Here is an 18,432-nt window from a genome sequence, read left to right as displayed (position 1 = left end):
GAATGCCAATGAGCGCTGATCTTCCGGCACTCTTCGAGGTGGGAATTCTGTATCATGAGTCCTGTTAGGGTGGCTGAACTAGGCCGAGAAGGCCTCCCTCGGCCACTGCTTGCTTTGCTGTGTGCCTGAAGTAAAGACATTTACCCACGTTATCTGAGTCACAGGGACTGGTGGCTAGGAAAGCATTCCTAAACAGGGACAGTCGTCTTGTGAACGTCATTGTTAGCACATGCATCATTGAACCAGGGGCCGTACCAGGGATCCTTACTCTGCTCCACGGACACTGAACACGGTATTGAAATGCATTGGTTGATTTCCTGATTTCAGGCAAAACTCTTAGAATTGTGTCGTAGCATTTCGGAACTCAGCGGGACCTTGGAGATGGTCCACTCTGACCCTCTCCCTGGAAGCCCAGGTAAATGCCAGGTGAAGGCACCAAGGCTTCTGACTTGTTTCCCTTAGTCGGACTTCTCAAGTAGACAGTTCCCCAGGTTGGGGACCACCAAGCCCAGGGCTGGACTAGGCCCCCTCAGAGTTCCTTTTTCCCTTTTCCTTTACTTCTTCTTTTCTTCCTCTGGCTAGTTTCTCAGTTATGATGTGTCTCCAACTCCTGGGGGAGAGGTAGGGGAGAGGCAGAATTGCCTTGGTTTCCTTTTCCTGCTTTTGCGTTTTTGGTTTTCTGTTTGGGATATCGCCCGCTACTTCCCTTCTCCCCTTTTAGAGGTAGGTAGTGTAGTGGAAGGAGTCCTGGTTTTAGAATAAGAGGAAGTGAATTTAGATCCCACCTATGTAGTCTTAGGCAAATCACCTCAAATTCCTGGGCTTCTGTAAAAGGAGGGCCTTGAACTAGACATCTTCCAAAGTCTCTTTCAGGATTAAATTTAGGGCTTCTTCCCTCTTTTTCCTCAGCGACTTCTGTTCTTTTTCTGGGTATCATCACTTGCTGTAAAATAGATATTTCTGTGAGTGTCCTTTTAACCACCAGCGGCTTAAAGCTCTGGTCCTCTCTCCCTGTGCTTCTCCAAGTCCAGAAGGCACCTCCTCCGACAGGCCAGGGCAGGGAAATGGACCCCCGTGTTTCTTGTAGGATTAGGCCAGGCTGCAATCCTTCATTATCCTTGTTCCCAAGGTCCCGTTTAATCTTTAACTTCCAAGGCGAGGGACTGGGTTTATGTGGATTTTGTTGGTTTGTGATTAGGAGGCGCCCCTGCCCTGGCAGAGCCCATTCTGTGTGATGGTAATGGAGTGGCCATTAATGAAACGACAATTAAAATTCTTGGGCCATGTTGTTTACATCAGTCGGCCAGGCAGAGCTGAAACCCTCCAGCCATAGGCTAGCAAGCCCAGGGAGGACTTCACTAGCTTGCTTAAGTAGCTGAGCTTTTTAGAAGGATGAGGCAGTTTAAAACCAGGGAATGTCCTAATTAAATGAGAGGGAATTAGAATCCCGACTATCTCTTGGATTTTGCACATCAGTAAGGGCTGGCCCGTGGCCTCTACCTTCTTACCCATGTTAGCTGTCATGTCCACAAACACCAGGACTAGGCTTATTGCGACCCCTCTTCCCTCCCCCCTCCATTGCTGTCATCTTCATACCTCTTACATTCACCTTCCCGTGAGTTTCAGCTTAAGAACACGAGGAAAGCTGTTGTGGCTGAAGGGAAAGCACATTCTATTGCTTCTGGTATCCGCAAGTTAATTTGTTGTAGCTGGGGTTACAAGAAAACTTCTCTGACGGTTCTTTGAGGAAGGTCAGACCTGACTCAATAGCACTGACTGCTGGGCAGCTCTGGTATAACGCTCCAGTGCCAGGGAGAGAAACAGGCCTCTGTTAGGAGCATGAACCGGGGGACCAGGGGGAGGCAGGGTCTGTCTGTAGGACGTTGATCCTAACTCTTGTGGTAGATGTCTATTTAGTCCCCTGTTCTGGCTCTGAAGGAGGGGTGACTCCTACCTTCCCTTGGAATGGATTAAGAGGAAAGGGAGCAGCACTAGAATGGATGGAAGTTACCTCAATGGAAGAACTTTCCAGTTCTAGATTTCCAGATATTGCAGTGGATTCAGAGGGCACAAGGCATCTCCACTTCTAGATATGTTTAACCCAAAGGGGGAAATTCCTTTCTCTACCATGTTCAGAGTGGGTTGGGGCAGAGATACATAGAGATAGAGACCAGTAATCAGAGGCCTCTCTGGGCAGGAAGACAAGCCAGGCTTCTGTTGTCTCCTGGGACTGAGGTGGTGAGGGGGCTAAGAACCACGGGCTGATAGGAATGGGACAACTCAATATACTGAAATCTGATAATAGACTAGAGAATGAATAGTTAGGAGCGTATGTGCCCCCTGCCCTGACCTTGGCAAATCGGGTCATGGGGAGATTCCAGGGTTGATTGGAATTTTCTAAAATACATTCTATGAAGTTGCTTCATTTACTTTGCTTCTGTTTCTCTGCCAGACCAGACTCATTCAGGAATTCTGGAGGAGAGTCTTTATCCCTCCAGGAATTCTCAATCAGTGGAGAGATCTAATTTCTGTTCCCGTAAGCCTGTGGCCTTAGGGATTATAGGATCCAAGTATGGAGAAAGGATGTGAAATATGAAATCCAGGTCCCTGTAGGTCAGGGAAGCTGCAGAGTACATCAGCTGTCCCTTTCCTGCACCTGTTTCTCTACTACTAGCTCAGACATCAGAAACGTAAAAATCATGATGTTGTGTATCACAAAAACATTAAGGCAGCAGGCCCTCATAATATCCTAACATTAGGCCTGTAGAATCACTGCGTTACTAGACTCCATCCACTTTGGCTCTTTGGGCGAAGTCCTTTTTGGAGAATATTTTTTGTATTTATATTAGAAGCAATTGTGTGGCTGGTTCTCCCTGGAATATTCTTCATTGATACTGGTAGAACAGTGAGGACTTTTCTTGCCTTGGACCTAACATAACCCTGTTCACTTCTGTCTCCTGCTTATTAAATCACATGAAACAATATGTTTGAAATGCTTTGCGAACCATAAAGTGTAATATAAATGCTAGTTATTACTACCATTATTAGCAGTATTCTGTATTATGTCTTATTCTCCTGTCAATATATAAGGTCAACAAGTGTAAGGGTTAAATCTTATCTATATGTTGCATTTTCCCCATTGCCTGGCAAGGTGTTTTGCAAATAGTAGGTGTTTAATTAATAAATATTTGTCAAATGAATGAATGAATGAATGAATGATATCTGTATTTGTCTTTCCTTCCACCTCCCCCACTTGCTGGTCTTAAGCCTGGGTTGTAAGGTGCCTTTCTGGTTTATGTTCAGGGTGCTCAAACAAGCACCAGCTCATTCCCGACCTGATGCCCTGGAAGGAGCACATTTTATACCCAGAAAAAGGCTTAGACCAGGGGTGGGGAACCTGCGGCCTGGAGGCTGCACGTGGCCCTTTAGGTCCTCAAGTGCAACCCTTTGACTGCAAGGGCCACACTTGAGGACCTAGAGGACCACGTGTGGCCTCGAGGCTGCAGGTTCCCCACCCCTAGAGACTAAAGTTCGCTTTTCCCAAGAGAATGAAGCCAGAGCCTGTGGTTCTCTCTGAGGGCTGGGATGTGCTCAGTCTGACTTCTACCTCATCTGTACACAGTAACTGTAGGTCCTTATCCAGATGGCTAGAAACAGACCTAATAATTGTGTAACACTCATTGAGGCTTGGAACTCAAACAATAGTTGTCTACACTATGACTTTGGAATTAACTGGAGCAGAGATAACCAGCTCCCCCAGTTACCTGGGTTCCCATATTCCCTTTTCCGCTCATCTAGTCTTAGTGGAGAGGCCTGGTGCTTTGGGAAAAGAGCACAGGGTTTAGAGGCAGGGGCCTCCATCCTCATCTCGGCTTGTAGCGTCATAGATTTAGAGCTAGAAATGACTTTAGAGTTCATGTAGCCCAATTCCCTCATTTTGTAGATGAGGGAGCAGGCCCGGAGAGGTGACAGCCTGCCCTCCTCTCCCGTAGCAGTGGGTGGCATGGACAGTGGACTGAGGTCCTCCGATGCCAAAGCCAGTATTCTTTTCCACTGCGCAATGTTGTCTTCTGGGCAAGTCAGATAATTATAATGATGGTGATGACAGCAACAAATGATATTTGTATACCCCAAGAGGTTTTACAAAGTACGTTTATTTTCTCATTTGATTCTTACATCAGTCCTAGGAGGTAAATGCTGCAGACATTTTAATCTCTGTCTTATAGATGAGGAAATTGGGGCTTAGGCAGTTGGTGTAACTTCCGGTAGCTTTATAAGTTACCAAGGTGCAGAGGTGGAATCGGGCACCAGGGTTCACTGACTCAAAATCCAGCACTCTTCCCACATCCCCACTTACCGTCCCCTTAGTCTCCCCGGGTCTCAGGATCTTCCTCTGTAAAAGGAGAGGATTGGATAAGATGGTTTCCAAGATCTCTTACAGCTCTAAGTCTCGGTGACCACTAGAGCTCGTGTGGTCTCTTTAGAGATCCTCTAGCCCCATCCCCTTATTTTATAGAGAAGCTGAGGCCCAGGGAGTGCAGATGATCTTTTGAAAGAGAAGAAAGCAAAGAGCCAGTAAGCAATTTGAGTGCCAGGCATTATTATCTTTTAGAAATAAATTTTATTAATATCTTTGTTTTTGTATAAAAGTCCTTTTTGATATACCACACTTTTCTATCACTTTCAAAATGAACTCTTCTCTGAAATAAAGAAAAACAGAAAGCAAAAACGCTGGACATGGTTCCTCCTTCTTCTCTCCTTGCCTTTAGGTCCTGGCCTCTTTGCTGAGAGGATGATGGTCCAGTCCAGTGCACTAGGCACTGTTCTAAGTGCTGGGGATACAATTAATTTAAAAAAAAAAACCTTCTCTCCCCTCAAGGAACTTGCAATCTAATGGGGAGAGACACCAGGGCTATACCTGGCATGGATCATCTTATTCTGTGGAGCTGAAACAAGGCAAAGCAGCACATGCAAAGCAAAGTATGTTTTATAATCCATTCTTTGGGACAATTACTGGTTTTTCAATTGCTCAATCGGGCTTCCTTTAAGTGATCTTTTAATTAATGTTAATTCTGTATATTGTTCTTTTGGTTTTGCTTCTTTCACTGCATCAGTTCATATAAATCTTCGCATGTTTCTCTGAGTTCCTAATATTCATCATTTCTATTGCACAAAAATATTCCATTGTACTCACATATTGTATTCACATTCCTGGTCATTCACTGATTCCCAAATGAGGGGCACCCACTTTGTTTACAATTCTTTTCTGTCCTCAAAAATTCTTCAGTTAATAATACTGATAAAGTCTTGTATAGTACTTTGAAAACATCTCATTTGCTCTTCACACAGCCCCAGGAAATAGGTGCTGTCATTGTCTCCTTTTTACAGATGAGGAAACTGAGGCAGAGTGACTTGCCCAGGATCACACAGATAGTAAGTGTCTGAGGCTGGATTGAACTTAGGTCTATTGGACTCCAAGTGGAGTGCCCTATCCACTGAACTAACTAGATGCCCTTTTGTGTATGTGGGTGGGTGTGTGTATGTGTATGTATCTATATATATCTATCTCACATCTATTTCTGTCTTACTCCTTGGGGAATGTGCCTAGTTGTAGTGTCAAAGGATATGAACAGTTTAGTCACTTTTAATTGCATAATTCCAAATATATCCAGAATGATTGGACCAATTCCACCAACAGTGTATTTATATGCTTCTTATAGCCCTGTCAATGTTTTTTTTTTGTATGCTTACTAATAAAAAAAAGATTTTGTTTTTACATTACCTTCATTTCCAAATAAATTTTTGCTTCCTCTCTCCCCAGAAAGGCAGTCTTTATTTACAAAAAAAGATAAAAAAAGAGAGAGGAAAAAACATTTCAGCAAAGCCAGCCAAACACATTGAATCTGACAATGTATGCAGTATTCCATAGCCATACTTCCCCAGTTCAAAGAAAGAAGGAAGGTGTATTTTCTTCTCTTTAGCAGTGTTTACAGCCTTAGCCAATCCTGTTTTTTATCATTGCCAATTTGCATGCTGTGAGCTGAAACCTTAGCTATTTCAATTTACATTATTCTTAGTAATTAATGATATAGGGCATATTTTCGTACTGTCATGTGTAGTTTGCATCTCTTGTTTGTTTATATCCTTTGACCATTTGTTTCTTGAGAAATGGCTCTTGGTCTTGCATATTTGTGTTAATTCTCCATATGTATAAATATATAAATATATATATTAGATATACAATTATTAGTGATATTTAGTGAAAAGATTTTTCCCACTCAGAAATTTCACTTCTTTTTCTGTCTTCATTACTTTTATTTGTGCATAGGTTCTTAATTTTATGTGATTGAAATGACTTATTTTTTGATAATCACTTCTTGCCTAAGAATTCTGCAACCATTTAAAAATTTTTTCTGCACTAAAGAAAATAAAAGGGGAAAAAACCTAGTATTTGCATGTATACAGGAAAAAAGATAACTATGTCAATCTGTGAATCTCTATTAGATTTTGCTTTTTTAAAAAAAGGTATATATGATAACTTCATTGCTGCTTTCAAAATTGTCTTGTTTGTGTTTTCTTCTGAGCTTCCTTCTGTCCTGTTCTGTGAATTTTTCCCAACTTTGTTGTGAAAATGCCTTTTCCAGGGAAAAAGACCTATTTATATAAAAATATTTATAGCAGCTCTTTTTTTTTTGGTGGCTAAGAATTGGAGATCAAAGGGATGGCCATCAATTGAGGAATGGCTAAACAAGATGTGGTATATGTTTGTAATGGGATATTATTGTGCTCTAAGAAATGACAAGCAGGATGATTAAAAAAAAACCTGGAAAGTCTTACATGAACTGATGCATAGTGAAGTGAACAGAACCAGGAGAACATTGTATACAGTAATAGCAATATTGTTTGATGAAGAACTGTTCTCAGCAATACAATGATCCCAAAGCACTAATGATGAAGCATACTATCCACCTCCAGAGAAAGAACTGATAGTACAGGCTGAAGCATGCTATTTTTCACTTTCTTTCATTTTTTTCTCTTATCTGAGTCTTCTTGGGCAAAATGAAATATTTTGGAAATATGGAAATGTTTTACGTGATTGCACATGCATAACCTATATTTGATTGCTTACTGTCTCAGGGAGGGGGGAAAAGAAGGGGAAGAAGGAAGGATAGAATTTGGAACTCAAAACTTTAAATAAAAATGTTTAAAAAATTGAAAAAAACCCCATAAAAACAAAAATAGAAAATGCCTCTTCCCATTCTTCTTTAATTTAGATGTGACCTTTTAATATCTATGCTTACAAACATCAAATGCTTGCTATTTGAAGCTTATTGTGTAGTATGGTATAGGTTGCTCATCTAAACCCATTTTCTGCCAGACTATTTTCCAGTTTCCCTAGCAGTTCTGGCCATCTAGGGAGTTCTGCCAGTAATTTATGTTCTTGGTTTTATCAAACAGGTAAACATTTTTAGGTGCTTCATTTCCACTAATCTGCTCTTCTGTTTTGTAAAGCAGCACTGAATATTTTTTGATGATCACTGATTTATAACATAGTTTGAAGTCTGGTAATTCTGTTCTCTTCACTTCTTTTTTCATTGTTTTCCTTGAGATTCTAGACCTTTTGTTCCTCCAAATAAATTTTGTTATTGTCTCATTCTAAAAAGCATCTCCTTAATAAGCTGATTGACATAGTACAAAATCTATAGTTTAATTTAAGAAATTTTGTCATTTTAATCATATTTGTACAGCTCAATCACGAGTACTTACTATCTTATTGTTTTCCTTCATATCTGTAAAGAGCATTTTGAAGTTGTATTTATATAAACCTTACTTGTGCCATAATAGTTTAGTTCCCCAGATATTTTATGAATTTTCTAATTATTTTGAATGAACTTTCTCTTATTTTCATTTCTTCCTGGCTTTTGTTAACAGTACATAGAACTGCTAATGAAATTTGTCCATTTATTTGTATCCAGGGATTTATTTTTAATAGACCAATTACTAGGAGATGTGTTGGGGTCAGTATGTGTTCTACCCAATGTCTCCTACACATTATGGATCTGTAGTGCTGTAGTTTAATGAAGTTAAAAGTGATAATTGATCATCATTCCTGATTTCTGGAAAAGACAAATTTGTTTCACTTTGAAAGAGGGATAGGAAATAAATTTCCATCTTTGTAGGAAAGATTGTGCCACCCAGGGTGGTAACACCAAGCTCTGCCCTTGAAGGAATTTATTCTGTACTTATGATGGGGTGTAGGTTCTGGGAGCCCCCTTGGACTCCACCTTGAATCTTGCCACTTGATATGGCATTCACTTGAGGCCATAAGCTTTTCATGCCGAAGTCTGTTTCAGATCCTATCAAAATATCTATACCCAGGTCTGTTGCCCTAGCTCTCTATTGTCTGTCATCTCCAGGTAGCCTTCAGCTATTTCCCACCCTTAAGCCTATTCCTGGAGTCTGACCAGTCCCCCCAGTCACCCCAGTCCCATCAAGATCCTCCCTAAACCCTTCCTCCTATCACCCCAGACTGCTTGGACAACCCTAGATCCCTCCCACAACCTTTCTGTATATAAGATCCACCTTGCCTCCACGAAGGTGCTCAGATTCAATCTATCTCAGATTCATTCTGTTCCGCTGGCATTAGCATCACAAATGCTCAGGCTCCTTAAGAGACTACCCAATATGGTGAATCTTTAATAAACTTTGTTTTTCTTTGGCTGTAAGAAGGCTTGGGTCGAATTCATTAGGGCAGGACCCGGCGTGTTGGTATTTTGGGGTCCTGAGCACCCCTAAACCCCTAAAACCTTAACACAGTCCATGCCAGCCAACCCTCCTATGAGGCTATGATCTTAGACCCAGCCTCCTGAGTCCTCCTGGGTTTTGGAGAAAAACTAGAAGACTTGAGAATATCCAACCCATTTTCCTCACTGGTCCCCCAGCAGTCCTGTGGGTGCTTCTCCTTCCTGGGTGAACCTCTTCGGAGGAAACAGAATTTTCTTATGAGATTTCAGAGGGAGGTTACATATGGGAGGAAGAGAAGTGTAAGCAAAGGAGAGAAGATGAATCTGCCGTGGGTGAGAGACAAGAATGTGTAGGAGGCATGAAGAAGCTCCAGCATGTTATATCTTTAGGGATTATCGGTAGGTCTTGTTGCTTAATGAGTTCCCTGGAATATAAGCCTGTGATTCCAGCTCTGTTCCTTTCCTAGTCTGAAGTGATCTGTCTTAGACTGTGAACTATGAAATTTTTTTTTTTTAAAAATGTCACTACCACCTTCTCCTACTCCTCTTTCAAATGTCATTTCCTTAGTCACGAAGCTGGTAAGCACAGAATGCCAAATTCAGCTCTGGGGCCAGGGGTATGTTTTCCTGGTGTGTTCAGCTGACTCACCAAATGGAGAGCAGTGTGGGTTCTTCTGAAGAATGGATTTTCTTTGAATAAACCTGGCTTGTGGACAAATGCTAAAATACTGTGAGCTATATGGTGTGGGCAGGTGACCTACTCACAAAAGTTACCTGCTGCCTTTTGCTTTTCCCTTGATGTTAGCGCTGCCCACTAGACCTGCTATTATTTTAAAAACAAAGAAAACAACAACAAAAAAAACCCCAACTCTGTGGGCTCCAAGAGGTCACCTAGTACAGGTCCTTGCCTCTGGGCTTTGAATGGGTTTAAACCATCCTAGGAAGAATCCCTCTATCTTGTGACGTGGAATGAAGGATGAAACATTCTGTACGATCTCAGAGAGCAGAAATAACACCAGTTAGGGAAAGTTGGGGGGAGGCAAACTTTAATTTGGTATGAAGAACCACTCTCATGATGAGAGCCGTCTGAAAAAGAAATGGCCTTTCTTAGGAAGTAATAAGCTCCCCGTTACTGCAGTCATGCAAGTTCCAGAGAAGTTGTGACTTTTTAAGGTCACATGATGCATTTGTGGCAATTCGGTTCAATAAAGCATTTAGCATAGTGCCTTACACATATAAAGTGCCTAATAAATGTTTTTCATTCTTTTATTCTCCCGTTATTCATTCATTCCATTATGCCATTAAAATTTCAAAGCAGTTTTCTAGGCACTAGAAAGACCAAAACAGACTGGCCCCTGCCCTTCAGGAACTTACCTTCTTCTTGGATGGAGTGGGAAATTGATGGTGGGTCTCCTGAGGCCCTTTTTATTAGGGTGATAAGAAATTATTTTAATATCTAAATGTCCATTTCCCCTCCTCCTTTCCTTCCTCCTGGTTTGTCACTTCTTTTTATTAGTCTTTCAATTAATGTCCTTAGTGGGAGTAGAGAAAGGTACTCAAGCTCGTACTATTCCTTTGTAGACTTGACTTGTCTCCAGGTCCTGCCAAGCTGAGGACCTTAACGTGTTATTGAGATCCGTGTGCCTGGCATTATTTGCACATGGTGGCGTAGTTCGTGGAGTGAAAGTGTAAGTAGGAAAGTCTCAACTGTGCCAATAGTAGAAAGAAAATAAGCATTTATTAAGCACCTTCTTGTACCGGGCGCTGTGCTAAGTTCTTTGCAAATCTATTGTCTCATTTGATGCCCACAGCAGCCTTGGGAGGGAAGTGCTATTACTATCCCTGTTTTACAGTTGAGGAAACTGAGGAAGACAGAAGTGAAATGACTTGGCCAGGGCCACACAGCTAGTTAGCATCAGAGGCTGGATTTGAACTCAAGATCTTCTTGACTACTGGCCCAGCTGTCTATACACACTGTCAGGTCACTTCACTGCCTTGGTAATGAACTAGACTAGCTAACTAGGGAGAAAGGAATAATTTTTTGCACCCACAGAAAGTATGAGAAACTTCTGTAAGATTTTGACACTATAAAGGCAATTAAGTGGGGGTTCTCTGATCTATTTGATGAGTTTATATATAGAATGTGAGATAAAGGATCTCATCTGATGGATACTTCCCTGTAGAGAGTATTGGTATGCCAGTGGTTGCCTTGATCCCAAGGAAATGGAGCATCAGGCACTGGGGCTGCCCTCAAGATATTTCGATTGGCTAGGATTCTAGGGGGATCAGTTCTTGCTGGAAATCTCCCCTCTGTATGCTCTTTCAGAGAAATGGCTGACTCTTGCCTTTTTCCCCATCAGAGAATAGAAGGAACCTGTGTTCCAGATTGGGGAAACTTGTGTATATGGTGGATGGGTGAGCTGGAAGGGTAGGGAAGTCTCTATATCTGCACAGTCTCCTCCCAGGACTGATAATGACTTTTTTTTCACTTTTAAACAATAAGTTATTCAAATAGTGCAGGTCTGACGGATGGGGAGAGGGTTGCCCATGTTGTAGCCCGGGGAGGAATGTCCATACACAGTGTACCCTGTAAATCTGAGAGATTGTATAGGACCCTGTGAGAGAGCTGAGATTTACGAGAATGTTGGAGTAGCAGCAACCCCAAGTTCAGTTTCTTTTGGGAAAAACTACTGTATATACATTGACTGCCTTGATGCTCCCTCCCAGCCAATGCCTAAAATCCAAGTAGGTCATATTTCACTCCTCTCCAAGGGATTGGGGGATGTCTAGGTTCTCACCAGCTCTGTGCATCCCTCTCAGTGAATAAGTGATAGGGAGAGACTTCTTTACAACTGGCTCATCCATCCAAGAATTATGTGGTTTTCTGCTTCTGTTTATGGGTTCCTGGACTTCTTTAAGTGCCCAATGCATTTTCTGTAGAGTGAAATAAAGACTTTTCTGTATCTGTGATTCATTTGTTACCTTGAATGCTTGTATAGGAACTAGATACTCCTTTCAGTTACATTTATATAAGCCGAGACATGAGTACATTTGGAGGTTTTGACAGAATAAACTTTAGCAAGAAACAATAAGCGAAAGATAAAATGACCCCTCTTGGAAGGCCACCAGGATTGAACCTGGTCCTTGTAAGCCCAGTTTTGGTGGGACCACAATTGGTCCAGTGATCGAATTTCTGATTTAAAAAAAAATTAAAAACAAAACATGTGCTGGGACACCAAGAGGGCCCATGGCAGAGAGGGTTTCACCTTTGGCTTTCGTTCAAGAAGTACCTGTTAAGATTGGAGTGTCACCTTCTAGAAATGACCATTTTCATTTTTCAACTTTTGCCCACAAATAGATTGCCCAATGTTGTTTTTTCCTGTTCCAGCTGTACCCTCATTTTTACAATTTTTATATTGGAGGAGTATATGCAACTTGGAGGCTTTGCAACATGCCTCCTGTATCCTTAGAGTTATCATCATCATCATTGTACCTCATATTTGAATAGGACTTTTCATTTCAGTTTATGGTGTGTTTTTACAGAATCAAAAAAATCTGAGTTGGAAAGGACTTAATAGGTCATCTAATCCTACTTATACTTGATTAAGAATCCTCTTTATACCCGAAAACCCCCAGCTTTGCCTTGAGGATTCCTAGTGGGAGGAAACATAATACTTATGTTGAGGTCTAGGGGTGCTGGGACCCCAAAATTTAATGGTAAGAGATGCAGATCCTGCCGCGAATGAGTTCGACCCAAGCCTTCTTTCAGCCAAAGACAAGGTTTATCAGAACACCAGTCAGGGTGGGTGAGATTTTCAGAATCCTTGCTGTTGGCTAGATTTTAAGAATCTCAGCACTGGCCAGACTCTTAAAAGAATCTAAAAACTTTAATGGAGGCAAGATGGAACTCTATGAGAAGAAAAAAGGGGTCTAGATGGAATTTAAGGAATGGCAGTCTAGGGTGGGACCAGTTGAAGGCCAAAATGGAAGGGCATTTAACTGTGAAGGACCGGTTGCCCCAGGCGAACACCTGGGACCTGGGCTACATGGGAAAGTCCAGGGCTTTTCTTTTTTGGGGTGCAGATCCCATCCCCATCACTTCCAAGGCAGCACATTTCATATTTGCATAGCTCTAGGTTTTAAGAGGTTTTCCCTTATATAAAAGCTAATTTTATCTCCTTGTAACATCTACCCATTGCTTGTAGTTCTGCCTTCTGGAACCAAGCAGAAGAAGTCTGTATGGCAGCTTTTGAAATATTTGAGATTCCTGATCTTTGGTGATTCTGTTCCCTTGCCATCTTACCTCCTTTAATTGTTCCTCATGTGCCCAGTACATTTCTCTAGTTTATCAATGCCTTCCCTTCTGACTAGGGCAGAGGACAGTCAGTAGTGATGAGGTTTGGGGTTGAGGGGTGCTTGAGACCCCAAAATACCATTGTGCTGGGTCCTGCCAAATGAATTTGACTCCAGCCTTCTCAGCTAAAGAAAAACAAAGTTCATTAAAGATTCACTGTAATGGGGAGACTCTTAGGGAGCCTGAACATTTGTGACATTAATGCCAGTGGGCCAGATTAATCTGAGCTGAGCTAGATTGAATCTGGGCGCCTTCTTGGAGGCAAGATGGATCTTTATATACAGAAAGACTGTGGGAGGGATTGAGGGGTGGTCTTGAGTAGTCTGGGGTGACTAGAGGAGGGTTTTAGGGAGGGTGTTGAGGAGGAGTCTAAGGAGGATCTTGATGGGACTGGGATGACTAGAGGTCAAGACTCTAGGAGTGAGATTAAGAGTGGGAAATAGCTGAAGGCCACCTGGAGATAACAGACAGTACAGGGCTAGGCTAGTTTAAGGGTAACAGAGATTTGGGTCTAGCGATAAGGGGAGGCTTATGGCCTCAAGCCAAGGCCAGATCAAGTGGGAAGATTCAAGGAGAGTTCAAGAAGGCTCCCAGAGACTGTACTCCATCAGGTTCAAGGGGGTTCCCAGAGACTGTACCCCCATCATTAGGAAGAATGCTTTCTAGCCCTAAATAGTGTGCCTCTCTCTTTTTTTATTTGCCTCTTAGTGCAGTTGAAAATCACGTGTGATATTTTGGGTATGCTATGACATTTTTTACTCATCATTAATCTTTCAGTCTACTGAACTGAGAGCTTGTTGATAACTGTCCTGGGAACAAGGATTATTACATTATTACGTTAATACAAGGATTATCATCTCAATTTTACAGGTGAGGAAACTGATGTCCAGGGAGATTATAGGATTTAGAGCTAAAAGTGACCCTCATTTTACAGGTGATAAGACTGAGACCTCAAAAGAAGAAACAACTTTCTCAAAGTGACTCTGGTAGTTAAAAAAAAGTCAGGAGAGCCAGAATTTGTCCTCAGGGTCTCCAACTCCAAATTCAGTTTTTGTCCCACTGTACCAAGATGATGTCTTGTTCATGGCCATCCAGCTACCCAGGGTTGGAATTAGAGCACAGGTTTTGTGGTTTTTAATTCAGAATTCATTCCACTATACACACTGCTTCCTTAAGTAGGAGGCAAAGCCTTTGTTTGTCCCAGTTTATATATTAATATGTTATCTCTAATAAAAATAATAATTTAATATTTAATAAATATAATACTTATTATATTTACACATGTATTTATACAAGGGCTGCCTGTATTTTCTGTATTGTGGTAATAGCTCATGAATCCCATTTCTTATTCTCTTTAAAGCTTAAAAGTACTTTTTTTAATACAACCTTGTGAGGTAGGTAGTTTGATGATGACGATTATCATCCCCATTCTATTTTTGAGGAAACTGAGGCGCAGCCACAAATTGTGGCTTCTCCGCTGTCATGTAGCTAGTGAGTCATCTTGATCATCTCAGGCTCCTTAGGGGAGCTTCTGTTAAACTTTTTCCCCTTTCGCAGTGGGTATCCTCCTTAAACATAGCTGCTGGTTGTCCTGGAATTCTCCCTTCTAGGAGAGGTGCAGCCTTCTTGGAGGTGAGGATGCCAGGAGACCATTGGGGCTGCCCCGTTCACTTCCACACTCAAAAGTGATGTTTAGTGAGCAGTCTGTGAGCCATCATAGTGACTGCGTTTCACTTTGTCCCAGCCTTCCCTGTTATTTCTGAATAAAGAGAGACAGCCCCATTTCTACCTCTGTGATCATCTGGCAGCAAAGGGATCCTGGCCTAGTTTTGCTTCAGAGAGTTATGGAGATAGGTGTGTACAGTTCTACCAGTTTACACTCTGAATTCAATTCAGTAGGAAGGTCTCAGTGACACTTTTCTGAAACTCTATTATTAATCACACAGAACATAGGAAATTGAAAGCTGGGTACTTTCTGTCCTATTTTCTTCTGTGCTATTAAATACAAAGGCTTATAGAAAGTGATGCCCACATTGTTAAATTCAAAGCTCCAATTCCTTTCAGCTTTTAGTCCTTTACTCTTTAGTCTCCTTAATAGCTTGGTTGGTAAATTCCGTTAATTATTTACTCTACTGATACCTCACATTTACAGAACTCTAAAATTTATAAGACACTTTCCTCATAACAATCTTGAGAAGAAGGTAGTTTGAGCATTATCACCCCAATTTTAAAGATGAAGAAGCCAGAGACCAAAGAAGGGAAGAGATTTTTTAGGAGAAGTCAGAGCCAGGATCTGAACCAAAGTTATTTTTCACTATACTTCCGTGCTGTTTGGTCGGTGTAAGGGCTGAAGTTTATGATAACTTTATTTTTTGACCTTTGTTTTTTTTTTTGAACAGAGCAGCATTTCCCAGAGGTGATGCTTGGGGAAGAATTTCTAAGCCTTAATCTGGACCAGGTGTGTAGCTTAATATCCAGTGACAAGCTTACAGTTTCTTCGGAAGAAAAGGTAAAACAGTAACCCCAGGCAGGGGTTTGGGATGGGGATTAATGTTTTTTAAATTTGAATTTTTATTGGTGTCTTTTGTTGTAACATTCTCTTCATTTCTCAGTATGCCAGCCCCACCTCCTCACCCCCACCCCAAGAACTAACCCTTCCATTACAAAGAATAAAAAAGAAGAAATTAAAACTGTCTAGCAAAATTAATTCAGCAGTCAAGTCCCACATTATAGTTAATGTTTCACAGCCATAGTTTGCCATCTCTAAAGAAAGGAGGAGATGCATTCTATTTTTTTGGGGGGGGCTAGGATTGGTCATTATAATTATATACATATAATATAGTAATATATGTTATTTTGTATATATCATTATATGTATCGTATATGGTGTTATATATATATGTGGTATGTATATAGAATATATAATATTTTAAATTTATTCATTTATTGTTCAATCGTTTTCAGTTTTGTCCGACTCTTTGTGACCTCATTTGGGATTTTCTTGGCAGAGATACTAGAGTGGTCGGCTGTTTCATTCTCCAGCTCATTTTATAGATGGGGAAACTAAGGCAAACAGGGTTAAGTGACTTGCCCAGGGTCACACAGTTAGTAAGTGTCTGAGGTCAGACTTGAACTCAGGGAGATGAGTCTTCCTGACTTCAGGCCCGGTGCTCTATCTATCTATAGCCCCATCATATAGTAATACTATATATATTAATAATAATAACAATAATTAATCTATATTAATAACATTTAACAATATGTATTATATGTATAATGTATATAGTAAAGACAGAATTCAGTCTTTGTTTCGTTGTTCTTTTCCTTTGTGTTTAAATAATCATTATGTACATCGTTTTCCTGGTTCTGCTTGTTTTACTTTGCCTCAGTTCATGTAAGTCTTCCCATGCTTCTGTAATCATTGTATTTATTGTTTCTTAACAGTACAATAACATTGCATTCCATTCGTACACCACAATTTGTTTAACTCTTCCCCCGTTACTGGGCAGTTACTTTGTTCCACGGTTAGTTAGCCTTCATACTAAATGGGGCTTGTTTTCTTTTCTGATTCTAGTTATTTGTGATATTGAAAAATAAAGGTTGCCATCTCCAAAGCATGGACGAGTTTTATAGAGTGCTAGCGCTAATTGGGACTTTAGAAAACTCTCTATTCATCCTCTGTATTACCACAGTCTGGGCTGTGGGAGCAGGAATGCACATTGGTTCCAATAGTCTTAATGAGGACAACATCCTCTCTCCTACTCTGAGGCTTCCAAAATGTAATAGTAATTAATAAGCACTTATTAACTGTCTGTTATTTGCCAGGCACTGGGGATACTAAAATGAAAAACACAGTCCCTGCCCTTAAGGAGCTTACAGTCTAATAGGGGACGATAACACACAAAAGAAAAGCGGGAGGGAAGGGGGAGCCAAGTGGTGCAGGGTGCATGGTGAAGCCCAAAGAGCCCTAAATGAGTGCAGACCGGGTGGGAAATGAGATGTTTGAGGAGATGTCAGTCCTGTTCCCCTCCTTAAATGGAGAGGTTTATGGCTCTGCCCTCTAATCAAAGGGGTAGACAGGTACTGATAAGGTATGTGAGTTAACAAGGCTGATTGGATCTTGTAGGATGGTGAACTTTCCCAATGACTTATTAGTTATAAAATGACTTAGTGATTTAGATAAAAACAGGGTATTTATACTCTGGGCTGGTATGCCTAAATAGACTCTTACGCTGTGACTATTGAAATGATTATATTGAAAGAAGCGAGAGCAAGAAAGCCCAGTGAAGTCTTGTTATGATGGAGATGTGTGGCTCTGGGGAGTCTAGTTCTCTGCTGTGTCTTTGTTTGCATTTTCATGTTACGTGTTTTCTTGGGAAAGTTTTGTGCATTAGACTGTACTGTCAACTACGTGAAGTCTTGGATACTGAGAACACCAGATGTCTGGTTAGAGACAAATTCTGTCATGAGGTCAGGTACAGTTGTGTCCTTAATAACACCTTAGATGCGTTTTTCCCCGATCTCTTGACAGTGTCTATGCCAGAGGTCAGGTCTAGATGGTTGAAATTTGCAAAGGCAAATTTAAGCTTGATAAAAGGAACTATGTAATAATTGGAGCTACCCAGAAGGGAAATGGTTTGCCACTGAAGGTCCTCAGGCAGACGCTGGATGAACACTTCTTGGGTATGTTGTTGAGGGAATTCTGATTGGGTTATAGGTTGGACTAGATGGCCTCTGAGAATCCGTGATTCTGTGACCCTGATACTGTGCTGAAGAGGATCTGAAGCAGGAGTCAGAGATAGGAGTAAACAGATACACCTGAAGCTCAGGTGAGCTTTTGTCTAGTTCTTCACCAAAATGCTTAGCCAGACAGGTGACAGCAAAATATCTCTCCTGTCCATAGTACATACAAGCCCTTTGGTTTCAACTAAGTGTTCACAAAAGGGAACTCCATAGATGAAGGTCAGGAGAAGTAATAAGTGGAACGCTATGAGTTAAAGCCTTGATGAGGCTTTTGATCGTTGAGGTTACATATCAATCTGTAGCTGAGTCTGTAGAGTAGGGGGAATCCTAAGATAATAGATCTAAGCAGTTAGGCAAGGCAGGCAACAAACACTTATTAATATTCTAGGCACTGTGCTGAGTGCTGGGGGTACAAGTCCTTAGTAAGAACAGAAATGTGAATATTTCCCTCCAGCACCATGGTGGCTACCACCTTGGTCTTTGGGGAGAATGGGCTGAGACTTAATGAGTTTCTACATATCATTGGTCCCACCAAATTCACATCCAGAGGTGGCATTGCTGATGCCCAACCATAAAACCCGGTGAAACTCC

At 41.3% G+C, this 18,432-nt stretch overlaps 1 protein-coding gene across 1 annotated transcript in view; it reads left to right on the top strand.

Annotated features, from left to right (window-relative positions):
- Positions 1-18,432, top strand: part of KLHL3 (kelch like family member 3) — a 163,521-nt gene that overhangs the window by 68,489 nt on the left and 76,600 nt on the right. The window contains exon 6 of the mRNA XM_036751663.1: positions 15,498-15,607. Within this exon, the coding sequence (XP_036607558.1) occupies positions 15,498-15,607 (110 nt within the window). The remainder of the gene's footprint in view (positions 1-15,497; positions 15,608-18,432) is intronic.

This window comes from Trichosurus vulpecula, chromosome 3, assembly GCF_011100635.1.
Source record: "Trichosurus vulpecula isolate mTriVul1 chromosome 3, mTriVul1.pri, whole genome shotgun sequence".
Lineage (NCBI taxonomy): Eukaryota > Metazoa > Chordata > Mammalia > Diprotodontia > Phalangeridae > Trichosurus > Trichosurus vulpecula.
Note: the sequence above shows the minus strand (reverse complement) of the source record. Positions and strands in the feature narration are given on the sequence as shown.